This window comes from Dermacentor andersoni, chromosome 11, assembly GCF_023375885.2.
Source record: "Dermacentor andersoni chromosome 11, qqDerAnde1_hic_scaffold, whole genome shotgun sequence".
In the NCBI taxonomy this organism is placed as follows: Eukaryota; Metazoa; Arthropoda; class Arachnida; order Ixodida; family Ixodidae; genus Dermacentor; species Dermacentor andersoni.
This window is the reverse complement of record NC_092824.1, coordinates 67,898,508-67,912,816: the sequence shown is the minus strand read 5'-3', so window position 1 is coordinate 67,912,816 and position 14,309 is coordinate 67,898,508. Positions and strand designations below refer to the sequence as shown.

Here is a 14,309-nt window from a genome sequence, read left to right as displayed (position 1 = left end):
TCCACTACCACTAATTTATGACTCGTTTAGTGTAATTGAATATTCTAAGTTACTGTTCCACTTATACAAATTCAGAAACCATAATGTATCTCGGAGGAATAATGCAGAATCTGTTGGTTCGTTGTTTCTAGCGGCCAGAATCTACAGAGCAAGCCGCGGTAATTTCCTCGAAAGAAATAGAAGTTCTTTTTCCACAGTTGTCTCAGTTGAAGCTCTCGTAATATGTAATGATGTTCAAAGGTTAATTTAAAGAGAGCACTTATGTAGTCAAAGTAAAAATATATGGTTTATTGTCTACCACTTCTTTCATTTTATTCAGGAACCATCTGGCCCTGTCACTGTAAGTATGGCTCAGTTCCACTCCTTCTATTCTACGCCTAGCATATCGCTTACGAACAAAAATATCTGGTTTCTCATATTACATGAGCACCAGGGTGACCTTAAATATGGCAGCGATGAAGCTCCGTATACCGGTTTCTTGTTTCCAGTGGTCAGAGTCTACAATTACAGGCACGCTGAGTTTCACGCAATGGAATGCAGATTTTTTCATCATCTTGCAACATTTGGAAAACTCGTAATTTATCATAAAAGGAAGAACATTTTAGAATAGGTAAATACGTTTCCGCTGTGTATAAACACAATTCCTTATGTTCCACCATTTTCTCTTTCCTTGCATTCAGGGATCTAAACCAACCAGGCCTGGCGAAGTAAGTTCAACCTCATCGCGCTATTGCGGCGTATCTCTCGGCATATACCGCTAATGAATATTACAGTCGTGTATCCCATTTATCAGAAAACGAAGCCTATAACATACATTGGAGGAATAATGCTTGTTCTATTGGTTTCTTTATTCTAGGGACCGAGAACTACTGCACCAGGCGCGGTAAGTTCCACGAAAAGAAATTGACTACTTGTTCCAACAGTTCTCACCGTGGATGTTTTCGTACTTTATAATGAGCTTCAAAAGTGAATTCCAACATTGCACTTTTGTCCTTTGAGCAAAACCCGGATTCATATTGTTCACCATTGTTTATATATCTACAAGAAAGGAAACCAACTGGCTCTGTTGCTTTGAGTTTTTCTTGATTGTACTCCCTCGACTCTTTGTCTTGCATATTTTCTATGAAAAAAAAAATCCACGCTGCTCCTAATATATGAACACAAGGATGAACTTATAACGAGTGTCCTAGTTATATTGGACCACAATTTAAAGAGAAGCGTAAGAGCTTTAGAGAAGGGGCACCGACTGCATTGTAGCTATATTGCAGCCTGCGTCGTTTTCATCAGGAGGTATTAATAAATAATTGCTTGCATGAGTGAATCCTTATTCATGGCTAGAAGCGCAAACCTGTCATTTACCAAGTTGTAGGGCAGCTCTAATAACCTCCGCATAGCGTATTTGTTTCGTCCCCAGCTTTGCCTCGTTGTTTTTTTCGAGAAGAAACAAAAGAGCGCGAAACATACAATATGGGAAATAGATACGCGCTCACGGATTGCTGCTCCAGGGCTCCCAAGCGAATAGCCAGGGATACACAGATGCGAGACAAGTACATCGGCCCGCAACTCAAGACACCGTTACCTGCGGCCTACCAGGGCCGGCCGAATGCGCACATAGACGAAGACATTACGTTCGCTGAGGTGTCGGCAGCCGCCTACAAGCTGCGGACGAACTCGGCGCCGGGTTCGGACCGCGTTACCAACAAGATCCTACGCAACCTGGACGAGGCCGCAATGGAGCAGCTCACCGAGTTCATTAACGAATGCTGGAAGACGGGCTCCATCCCGGAAGAGTGGAAGACGTCAACGATCGTCTTTATACCAAAACCAGGCAAACCACTCAATGCGGACAACCTCAGGCCGATTTCACTCACATCATGCGTCGGCAAACTGATGGAGCACGTGGTCCTAGACCGTCTCAATGAACACGTAGAAGATGGGGACGAGTTCCTCCACTCTATGTTTGGTTTCAGGCCACACCTGTCCTCCCAAGATGTGCTCCTTCAGTTAAAAAGGCAGGTGATGCAACCCGAAAGTTCGGCGGACGCTCGCCGATTCCGGTGCCTCCTGGGCCTCGACCTGAAGAAGGCCTTCGACAATGTCGCCCACGCAGCGCTGCTCGAGGGCCTGACCCAACTGGGTGTCGGAAACCGAGCATACCAATACGTCCGAAACTTTCTCACCGACCGGAAGTGCCGGATCAAAGTCGGCGAACATGAAACTGAATTTATAGAGCTGGGGAGCCGAGGCACGCCGCAGGGATCAGTCATCTCCCCTTTTCTCTTTAACGCGGTGATGCGCGGGCTCCCGGAACTGCTGTGCTCTATCCCTGGGCTTCACCACAGCCTCTACGCTGACTACGTGACGTTATGGGCAGCGGCGGATGATCCACAAACTCTTCAAGAGATCATGCAACGCGGCATCGACGTCGTACAAGCTTATGCGGAGTCGAGGGGCCTGACGTGCTCACCGGAAAAATCCGAATACCTCCTGATCAAGCCCGGCAGAAGTAGATGTCCCAGGGGATTACCACGGAGAAGGTGCTTCGTTGAACTTAAGGTCGGAGAACTTACCATCCCGGAGCGCCCCAGTATCAAAATATTGGGGCTAGACTTTCAGAACACGCTGCGCTGCGGGCTCATGTTAAAGAAACTCCAGAGGGCGACCAACTACACACTACAGCTCATTCGCCGGGTGGCTAATCGGCACCACGGCATGGGCGAGGGCGATCTGCTTCGGCTTGTGCAGGCATACATAACCAGCAGAACCATGTACTCAACACCATATGTCAAACTCGCAGCCACGGACTTCGCCAAATTGAACACCATGATCCAACGAAGCACAAAGGCAGCCTTGGGCCTTCCGGACCACGCGGCCACCGCAAGGCTAGAGGCCTTAGGCATGCATAACACGATCGAGGAGCTCTTAGACGCTCACCACACAGCCTAAGTCCGTCGTCTCTCGCTAACCCCGGCTCGCCGCATCGTCTTCCGGAAGGTTAGTCTCGAGGCTATCCCCGAGGGGATAGAGTACATTACGATTCCGCGAAAGGTCAGGGGGCATATTTATGCCCCACCTCTACCCCACAACATGGACCCCGAGTTCCATCAGGGCCGTCGGCAGGCCCGTAGTGAAGCCATTTGGCGACGCTACGGCTCGCAAGATGGAATGCTCTACACAGACGCAGCCAGACACCCTCGGGGCGAGCTCATGACCGCGGTGGTAGCGGATCACAACGGAGGACTGATAGAACATACAACAATCACGGCTGGCCGAGTGGTGGAAGCGGAGGAAACCGCGATTGCCATAGCCATGCATGCGGTAGCGAATACCGTCATCAGCGACAGCAAGCAGGCCATCGGCAATTTCGTCCGTGGTAGAATTTGCAAACAGGCGTACCATGTTCTCACACGACGCCCCCTAAGCGGCTTGAAAACCCTCGTGTGGACCCCCGCTGACGCGGCTGTGCCCGGCAACGCGTCGGCTCACAGTTTGGCTCGAGATCTCGCGCGCCGAGCCTCGTCCGCGGATGCGGACGGCGTGAATGAGGAGGAGAGACACGAGGAACCCTGCGAGACTTATTATGAAATAGCTCATCGGTATCGCATGAGGCGTCGCGCGCTGCCACCACCGGCCAAGCAACTCGACAAAACGCAAGCGGTCGCGTTTCGGCGACTTAAAATCACAGGGGGCAGGGAAAGCGACAAATGTAGGCTCTGTTCAGAAACAGGAACACTAACACACATAATGTGGGAATGCACCTCGCTCCCGTTCTCTCATCCCCCCGTCAGCAGCGAGACTGACTGGACAGCCTGGCTCAGTTCCGGGGACGTCGAGCGACAACTTGAACTGGTGGACTGGGCGGAAAAGGACAAGCAGGCCCAGGGCCTTACTTGAGCCCTAACCCTCACCCACGTCCCTCTTTACCCTTCCCCCTTTCAATAAAGTTTATCACCACCACCTACACAGCTTTACTACAGTCGGCAGCAGCTCAATACAAGGCTTCACGCTACGTCATGGTCGCGGCATCATGAGAACATGTCGCTGGCCCATGGATAAGCGTAGCGGAGCCGTAGGGGCGATTTTGAAGCCGGGAAACCATGACGGCGCACTTGTGACGGCAATTTTGCGCACTCATCTTGTTCTTCAGACAGGCGCCCCCGGAACGTATGTTCCTTTTGTTCCCTTTAGCGATAGACAGAAACAGTGGGCAGGTTATGTTCATGTAATGGGGTGTGGCGAATCCTTGCGGCCAGCATATGCTGTTACGGTTTTCGTAAATGATTTTTGCTGGTTGTGTCAGTGCGTAGGTAATAACGGGAGACCTCAATGGTGCCATGCCAGTGACCTGCTCTTCAAGAAGACGTTAATGTTGGTCATGTCCTTCCCCAATGATCAGAAGCCAAAAATGATCCCGGCTCTAGGGGCGGCGCACGGCGATAAGAGGAAGACAACCAAAGTATCCGGGATCTGGCATTGTGGAGGACGGCCTAGCCCGTCAACAATGCTTACAACGCACGAAGTCCTTTGCGAGACGGGTAGCTTCACAAGAAAACGACACAGGACTGTGACGGTAGTTCAAGACGCGGAAACGGACGTTTTGGCATTCTTTGCTGCGAACCGTCACGGTAGTTGGCGCGATGCCGCTGCGGAGGTCGGAACATCAAGGACATCAGTGTGGAGGATTTAAAAAAAATGTCATATGCATCCGTACCACGTACATCTTCATCAAAAACCCGAAGAGCGAGATTTTGAAAACAGCCCTGACTTTACCACTTGGGTTTTCACGAAATGTGAAGTGGAACCGGTCTTTCTCACTAGCCTGCTTTGGAGGGATCAGGCTGATTTCTCCGCGCACCTGATGCATTTTCACATATTTCGCGGACTTTTGTTCTTTCATGGAAAAAACAACCAGGTACACTTCAGCACGAAATAACTGCTTGATTCAGGGGTTAAGTTGCCCTACCACTTTATAATTGACGTGTTTCCGATTCAATCAATGCTAAAAAGTTCGCTAATTATAACAATTATTACCTCGTCATGAAAACCACCATGTTACCATGTTTGGAAATCTCGTAATAAATTAAAACGAGACAAAGTGAAGTACGTTCCCGCTCTGGAGAAATCGCATTCCTTATTCTCCACCATTCGTTCTTCGTTGCACTGGAGGGATATAAACCAACCGCGCCAGGCAGAGTATGTTTTGTCTCATTCCACTATCACAATGTATGTCTTATCTACCGCTAATGAATATTACAGTCGTCTGTACCCGTATACGAACTCGAAGACTATAATGTATATGCTAGTAATAATTATGGCTGCATTAGTTTCTTCGTTCTAGTGGCTAGAAGCCACTGAACCAGGCGCGTTATGTTAGGCGAATATAAATAGATTTCCTGCTCCAACAGTCATCACCGCCGATGTTCTCTTAATATATTATAAGGTTCTAAAGTAAATTCCAAGATTGCACTTGGAGTAACATCCCAAGTAATATTGTGCACTGTCCTTTCGTTCAATATATATAGGAAACCGAACCAACTGGATCTGGTTCTGTAAGTTTGCCTTGATTATACTCCCTCTATTCGATGTCCAGCACATTGCTTATGTAAAAAAAAAATCTGGCTGTTCCTATTATGTCAACAAAACGACGACTTTAGATGTAGATGCGATAAAGCTGCCTCTATCGGTTTGTTGTTTCCAGGTGCCAGTATTTACAATACCAAGCGGGGTGAGTTGCTCGCAATGGTATGCAAATTTTTTTTTCACCGTCCTTTCGCATTTGGCAACCTTGTAATTTACTATGAACGGGACAATTCATTATACCAGTGAAATACGTTTGCTTTCTATAGAAATCGCATTACTTGTTTTCCGACATTTGTGCTTCGCTATATTCAGGGATTTAAACCGACCACACAAGGCAAAGTAAGTTTTATCTCATTTTACGATCACAATGTATGTGTCGTCTACCGCTAATGAATATTGCTGTCGTGTGTCCCCCTTATATGAATGGGGAGAGTATAACAAATTGTAGAAATAGTGCTGGTTCTTGGGTTTTTTTTTCCTTCCTGTGGCCAGAATATACAGAACAAGGCGAGGTATGATGCACAGAAAGAAAGGGAGTTGCTTTTTGAACAGCTGTCAACCCTCGATGTTCTTCTAATTTGTAATCATGTTGAAGAGGAAATTTAAAACGAAGTTTTTTTTTCCCTTGGATTAGAACCCCAAGCTTTATTGCCCATCCTTCTATGCTTGTATATGTACAGGAGACCCAACCAACTGGCTCTGGTCCTGTTACTTTGGCGTGATTTTACTCCAACTATTCGATGCCTAGGACATCGCTTGTAAAAACGAAAATCAGGCTGTCCTTATTGTATCAAAACTAGGACGAGTTTAAGCATTGAAGCGATACAGCTGGCTTTGTAGGTCTGTTGATTCCCGGCGCGGTGAGTTGCCCTGAATGGAATGCAGTTTTTTTTTTCACCATCTTACGGCATTTGGCAATATCGTAATTTATTAAAAACTGAGCACATCATTGTAATAGAGAAATACATTTCTTCCGTGCAAAGACCGCAATCCTTATTTCCCACAATATCGTCTTTCATTGCATTCAGGGATCAGGACCTACCAGCCTAGAAGCAGTAATTTTATCTTTTTCACTACCACTAATTTATGACTCGTCTAGAGTAATTGAATATTCCAATTGGCTGTTCCACTTATACAAACTCAGAAACCATAATATATCTCGGAGGAATAATGCAGAATCTGTTGGTTTGTTAATTCTAGCGGCCAGAATCTACTGAGCTGGCCGTGCTAAGTTCCTCGAAAGAAATAGAATTCCTTTTTCCACAGTTGTCTCAGTTGAAGCTCTCATAATATGTAATGAGGTTCAAAGGTTAATTTAAAGAGAGCACATTTTCTTTAAAGTAAAAATATATGGTTTATAGTCTACCACTTCTTTCATTTTATTCAGGAACCATCTGGCCCTGTCACTGTAAGTATGGCTCAGTTCCACTCCTTCTATTCTACGCCTAGCATATCGCTTACGAACAAAAAAATCTGCTTGCTCCTATTACATGAGCGCCAGGGTGACCTTATATATGGAAGCGATGAAGCTCCGTTTACCGGTTTCTTGTTTCCAGTGGTCAGAGTCTACAATAACAGGCGCGCTGAGTTTCACGCAATGGAATGCAGATTTTTTCATCATCTTGCAACATTTGGAAAACTCGTAATTTATCATAAAAGGCAGAACATTTTATAGTAGGTAAATACGTTTCCGCTGTGTATAAACACAATTCCTTATGTTCCGCCGTTTTCTCTTTCCTTGCGTTCAGGGATCTAAACCAACCAGGCCTGGCGAAGTAAGTTCAACCTCATCGCGCTATCGCGGCATATCTCTCGGCATATACCGCTAATGAATATTACAGTCGTGTATCCCATTTATCAGAAAACAAAGCCTATAACATGCATGGGAGCAATAATGCTTGTTCTATTGGTTTCTTTATTCTAGGGACCAAGAACTACTGCACCAGGCGCGGTAAGCTCCACGAAAAGAAATTGACTTCTTGTTCCAACAGTTGTCACCGTGGGTGTTTTCGTACTTTACAATGAGTTTCAAAAGTGAATTCAAGAATTGCACTTTTGTCCTTTGAGTAAAACCTGAATTTATACTGTTCACTATTGTTTATATATCTATAAAAAAGGTAACCAACTGGCTCTGTTGCTAGAAGTTTTTCTTGATTGTACTCCCTCGACTCTTTCTCTTGCATATTTTCTAGGAAAAAAAATATCCACGCTGTTCCTAATATATGAACACAAGAATGAACTTATAACGAGTGTCCTAGTTGAGTTGCACCACAATTTGTAAAGAAACGCAAGAGCTCTAGAGAAGGGGCACCGACTGCATTGTAGCCATATTGCAGCTGCGTCGTTTTCATCAGGAAGTATTAATAAATAATTGCTTTCATGAGTGAATCTTTATTTATGGCTAGAAGCGCAAAACTGTCATTTACCAAGTTCTGGGGCAGCTCTAATAACCTCAGACTCGGGTATTTGTTTCCTCGCCAGCTTTGCCTCGTTGCTTTGTTCGAGAAGAAACAAAAGGGCGCGAAACATACAATATGGGAAATAGATACGCGCTCACGCGTTGCTGCTCCAGTGCTCCCAAGCGAATAGCCAGGGATACACAGCTTTACTAGAGGCGGCATCAGCTCAACACAAGGGTTCACGCTACGTGATGGTCGCGGCATCATGAGAACAAGCCGCTGGCCCATGGATAAGCGTAAGCGGAGCCGTAGGGGTGATTTTGAAGCCGGGAAACCATGACGGCGCACTTGGGACTGTAATTTTGCGCACTCATCTTGTTCTTCAGAGAGGAACGCCCGGAGCGTATGTTCCTTTTGTTCAATTTAACAATAGACAGAAACACTGGGCAGGTTATGTCCATCTAATGGGTTTTGGCGAATCTGTGCGGCCAACATATGCTGTTACCTATTGCGTAAATCATTTTGGCTGAACGTGCCAGTGCGTAGGTAAAAACGGGAGACCTCAATGGTGCCATGCCAGTGACCTGCTCTTCAAGAAGACGTTAATGTTGGTCATGTCCTTCAGCAATGATCAGAAGCCTAAAAAGATCCTGGCTCTGGGGGCGGAGCGCAGCGATAAGCGGAAGACAACCAAGGTATTCAGGATCTGGCATTGTGGAGGACGGCCTAGACCGTCAACTATGCTTACAAAGTGCGAAGTCCTTTGCGAGACGGGTATCTTCCCAAGAAAACGACACAGGACTTGACGGTAGTTCAAGAAGCGGAAACGGACGTTTTGGCAATCTTTGCTGCTAACCCTAAAGGTAGTCTTGCGCAGTGCCGCTGCGGAGGCCGGAACCTCAAGGACGTCAGTGTGGAGGATTTGATAAAAATGTCATATGCACCCGTACCACGTACATCTTCCTGAAAAACCCGAAGACCGAGATTTTGAAATCAGCCCTGACTTTGCCACTTGGGTTTTCACGAAATGTGAAGTGGAACCGGTCTTTCTCACTCGCCTGCTCCGGAGGGATCAGGCTGATTTCTCCGCGCAGCTGATGCATATTTCACATATTTCGCGGACTTTTGTTCTTTCATGGAAAAAAACAACCAGGTACACTTCAGCACGAAATAAATGCTTGATTCAGGGGTTAAGTCGCCCTACCACTTTATAATTGACATGTTTCCGATTCAATCAATGCTAAAAAGTTGGCTAATTAAAACAATTATTACTTCGTGATGAAAAAAAGAATACTGGCAATAGGTGCACACGACTGCCGCTACTCTGCGGTCGGTACTATTTCTCTAGAGCTCTCAGGTTTTTTTTTTAAATCTTAGAGCGACTTAGAGGGGCACCCCGTATATAGAAGCGACAAAGCTGCCTCTACAGGTTGTTTCCAGTGGCCAGAACCTATAATACAAGGTGCGGTGAGTTGCTCACAATGAAATGCATTTTCTCACCACGTTGCCATGTTTGGAAATCTCGTAATATATTAAAACGAGACAAAGTGAAGTACGACTCCGGTCAGTAGAAATCGCATTCCTTAAACTCCACCATTCGTTCTTCGTTGCACTGGGGGGATCTAAACCAACCACGCCAGGCAGAGTAAGTTTTATCTCATTCCACTATCATAATGTATGTCTTATCTACCGCTGCTGAATATTACAGTCGTCTGTACCCCTATACGAACTCGAAGACTGTAATGTAAATGCTAGTAATAATGATGGCTGCATTAATTTCTTCGTTCTAGTGGCTAGAAGCCACTGAACCAGGTGCGTTACGTTCGGCGAATATAAATTGATTTCCTGTTCCAACAGTCATCACCGCCGATGCTCTCTTAATATATTATAAGGTTCTAAAGTAAATTCCAAGATTGCACGTGGAGGAACATCCCAAGTAATATTGTGCACTGTCCTTTCGTTCAATATATACAGGAAACCGGGCCAACTGGATCTGGTTCTGTAAGTTTGCCTTGATTACACTCCCTCTATTCGATGTCTAGCACATCGCTTATGTAAAAAAAAAATCTGGCTGTTCCTATTATGTAAACACAACGACGACTTTAGATGTAGATGCGATAAAGCTGCCTCTATCGGTTTGTTGTTTCCAGGTGCCAGTATTTACAATACCAAGCGGGGTGAGTTGCTCGCACTGGTATGCAAATTTTTTTTTTCACCGTCCTTTCGCATTTGGTAACCTCGTAATTTACTATGAACGGGACAATTCATTATACCAGTGAAATACGTTTGCTTTCTATAGAAATCACATTACTTGTTTTCCGACATTTGTGCTTCGCTGTATTCAGGGATTTAAACCGACCACACAAGGCAAAGTAAGTTTTATCTCATTTTACGATCACAATGTATGTGTCGTCTACCGCTAATGAATATTGCTGTCGTGTGTCCCCCTTATATGAATGGGGAGACTATAACAAATTGTAGAAATAGTGCTGGCTGTAGGGTTTTTTTTCATTCCTGTGGCCAGAATATACAGAACAAGGCGAGGTATGATGCACAGAAAGAAAGGGAGTTGCTTTTTGAACAGCTGTCAACCCTCGATGTTCTTCTAATTTGTAATCATGTTGAATAGGAAATTTAAAACGAAGTTTTTTTTCCCTTGGATTAGAACCCCAAGGTTTATTGCCCATCGTTCTATGCTTGTATATGTACAGGAGACCCAACCAACTGGCTCTGGTCCTGTTACTTTGGCGTGATTTTACTCCAACTATTCTATGCCTAGAACATCGCTTGTAAAAACGAAAATCAGGCTGTCCTTATTGTATCAAAACTAGGACGAGTTTAAGCATTGAAGCGATACAGCTGGCTTTGTAGGTCTGTTGATTCCCGGCGCGGTGAGTTGCCCTGAATGGAATGCAGTTTTTTTTTTCACCATCTTACGGCATTTGGCAATATCGTAATTTATTAAAAACTGAGCACATCATTGTAATAGAGAAATACATTTCTTCCGTGCAAAGACCGCAATCCTTATTTCCCACAATATCCTCTTTCATTGCATTCAAGGATCAGGACCTACGAGCCTAGAAGCAGTAATTTTATCTTTTTCACTACCACTAATTTATGACTCGTCTAGAGTAATTGAATATTCCAATTGGCTGTTCCACTTATACAAACTCAGAAACCATAATATATCTCGGAGGAATAATGCAGAATCTGTTGGTTTGTTAATTCTAGCGGCCAGAATCTACTGAGCTGGCCGTGCTAAGTTCCTCGAAAGAAATAGAATTCCTTTTTCCACAGTTGTCTCAGTTGAAGCTCTCATAATATGTAATGAGGTTCAAAGGTTAATTTAAAGAGAGCACATTTTCTTTAAAGTAAAAATATATGGTTTATAGTCTACCACTTCTTTCATTTTATTCAGGAACCATCTGGCCCTGTCACTGTAAGTATGGCTCAGTTCCACTCCTTCTATTCTACGCCTAGCATATCGCTTACGAACAAAAAAAGCTGCTTGCTCCTATTACATGAGCGCCAGGGTGACCTTATATATGGAAGCGATGAAGCTCCGTTTACCGGTTTCTTGTTTCCAGTGGTCAGAGTCTACAATAACAGGCGCGCTGAGTTTCACGCAATGGAATGCAGATTTTTTCATCATCTTGCAACATTTGGAAAACTCGTAATTTATCATAAAAGGCAGAACATTTTATAGTAGGTAAATACATTTCCGCTGTGTATAAACACAATTCCTTATGTTCCACCGTTTTCTCTTTCCTTGCGTTCAGGGATCTAAACCAACCAGGCCTGGCGAAGTAAGTTCAACCTCATCGCGCTATCGCGGCATATCTCTCGGCATATACCGCTAATGAATATTACAGTCGTGTATCCCATTTATCAGAAAACAAAGCCTATAACATGCATGGGAGCAATAATGCTTGTTCTATTGGTTTCTTTATTCTAGGGACCAAGAACTACTGCACCAGGCGCGGTAAGCTCCACGAAAAGAAATTGACTTCTTGTTCCAACAGTTGTCACCGTGGGTGTTTTCGTACTTTACAATGAGTTTCAAAAGTGAATTCAAGAATTGCACTTTTGTCCTTTGAGTAAAACCTGAATTTATACTGTTCACTATTGTTTATATATCTATAAAAAAGGTAACCAACTGGCTCTGTTGCTAGAAGTTTTTCTTGATTGTACTCCCTCGACTCTTTATCTTGCATATTTTCTAGGAAAAAAAAATATCCACGCTGTTCCTAATATATGAACACAAGAATGAACTTATAACGAGTGTCCTAGTTGAGTTGCACCACAATTTGTAAAGAAACGCAAGAGCGTTAGAGAAGGGGCACCGACTGCATTGTAGCCATATTGCAGCTGCGTCGTTTTCATCAGGAAGTATAAATAAATAATTGCTTTCATGAGTGAATCTTTATTTATGGCTAGAAGCGCAAAACTGTCATTTACCAAGTTCTGGGGCAGCTCTAATAACCTCAGACTCGGGTATTTGTTTCGTCGCCAGCTTTGCCTCGTTGCATTGTTCGAGAAGAAACAAAAGAGCGCGAAACATACAATATGGGAAATAGATACGCGCTCACGCGTTGCTGCTCCAGTGCTCCCAAGCGAATAGCCAGGGATACACAGCTTTACTAGAGGCGGCATCAGCTCAATATAAGGGTTCACGCTACGTGATGGTCGAGGCATCATGAGAACATGCCGCTGGCCCATGGATAAGAGTAGCGGAGCCGTAGGGGTGATTTTGAAGCCGGGAAACCATGACGGCGCACTTGGGACTGTAATTTTGCGCACTCATCTTGTTCTTCAGAGAGGCACGCCCGAAGCGTATGTTCCTTTTGTTCAATTTAACAATGGACAGAAACACTGGGCAGGTTATGTCCATCTAATGGGTTTTGGCGAATCTGTGCGGCCAACTTATGCTGTTACCTATTGCGTAAATCATTTTGGCTGAACGTGTCAGTGCGTAGGTAAAAACGGGAGACCTCAATGGTGCCATGCCAGTGACCTGCTCTTCAAGAAGACTTTAATGTTGGTCATGTCCTTCAGCAATGATCAGAAGCCTAAAAAGATCCTGGCTCTGGGGGCGGAGCGCAGCGATAAGAGGAAGACAACCCAGGTATTCGGGATCTGGCATTGTGGAGGACGGCCTAGACCGTCAACTATGCTTACAAAGTGCGAAGTCCTTTGCGAGACGGGTATCTTCACAAGAAAACGACACAGGACTTGACGGTAGTTCGAGAAGCGGAAACGGACGTTTTGGCAATCTTTGCTGCTAACCCTAAAGGTAGTCTTGCGCAGTGCCGCTGCGGAGGCCGGAACCTCAAGGACGTCAGTGTGGAGGATTTGATAAAAATGTCATATGCACCCGTACCACGTACATCTTCCTGAAAAACCCGAAGACCGAGATTTTGAAATCAGCCCTGACTTTGCCACTTGGGTTTTCACGAAATGTGAAGTGGAACCGGTCTTTCTCACTCGCCTGCTCCGGAGGGATCAGGCTGATTTCTCCGCGCACCTGATGCATATTTCACATATTTCGCGGACTTTTGTTCTTTCATGGAAAAAAACAACCAGGTACACTTCAGCACGAAATAAATGCTTGATTCAGGGGTTAAGTCACCCTACCACTTTATAATTGACATGTTTCCGATTCAATCAATGCTAAAAAGTTGGCTAATTAAAACAATTATTACTTCGTGATGAAAAAAAGAATACTGGCAATAGGTGCACACGACTGCCGCTACTATGCGGTCGGTACTATTTCTTTAGAGCTCTCGGGTTTTTTTTTAAATCTTAGAGCAACTTAGAGGGGCACCCCGTATATAGAAGCGACAAAGCTGCCTCTACAGGTTGTTTCCAGTGGCCAGAACCTATAATACAAGGTGCGGTGAGTTGCTCACAATGAAATGCATTTTCTCACCACGTTACCATGTTTGGAAATCTCGTAATATATTAAAACGAGACAAAGTGAAGTACGACTCCGCTCTGTAGAAATCGCATTCCTTAAACTCCACCATTCGTTCTTCGTTGCACTGGGGGGATCTAAACCAACCACGCCAGGCAGAGTATGTTTTGTCTCATTCCACTATCACAATGTATGTGTTATCTACCGCTAATGAATATTACAGTCGTCTGTACCCGTATACGAACTCGAAGACTATAATGTATATGCTAGTAATAATTATGGCTGCATTAGTTTCTTCGTTCTAGTGGCTAGAAGCCACTGAACCAGGTGCGTTACGTTCGGCGAATATAAATTGATTTCCTGTTCCAACAGTCATCACCGCCGATGCTCTCTTAATATATTATAAGGTTCGAAAG

General features: G+C 44.8%; 1 protein-coding gene and 1 long non-coding RNA gene across 25 annotated transcripts in view; both read left to right on the top strand.

Annotated features, from left to right (window-relative positions):
* Nucleotides 1-14,309, top strand: part of LOC126517704 (uncharacterized) — a 317,963-nt gene that overhangs the window by 239,049 nt on the left and 64,605 nt on the right. For all 24 annotated transcript variants that reach the window (XM_072285412.1, XM_072285420.1, XM_072285416.1 and 21 more), the window contains 3 exons: nt 9,954-9,980; nt 10,130-10,156; nt 11,398-11,418. In XM_072285412.1, coding sequence (XP_072141513.1) covers nt 9,954-9,980; nt 10,130-10,156; nt 11,398-11,418 — 75 coding nt within the window. The remainder of the gene's footprint in view (nt 1-9,953; nt 9,981-10,129; nt 10,157-11,397; nt 11,419-14,309) is intronic.
* On the top strand, nt 857-6,992 carry LOC140214102 (uncharacterized). Its single transcript, XR_011891028.1, has 4 exons — nt 857-883; nt 5,523-5,549; nt 5,699-5,725; nt 6,968-6,992. It is a non-coding gene; the product is annotated as an uncharacterized lncRNA (long non-coding RNA).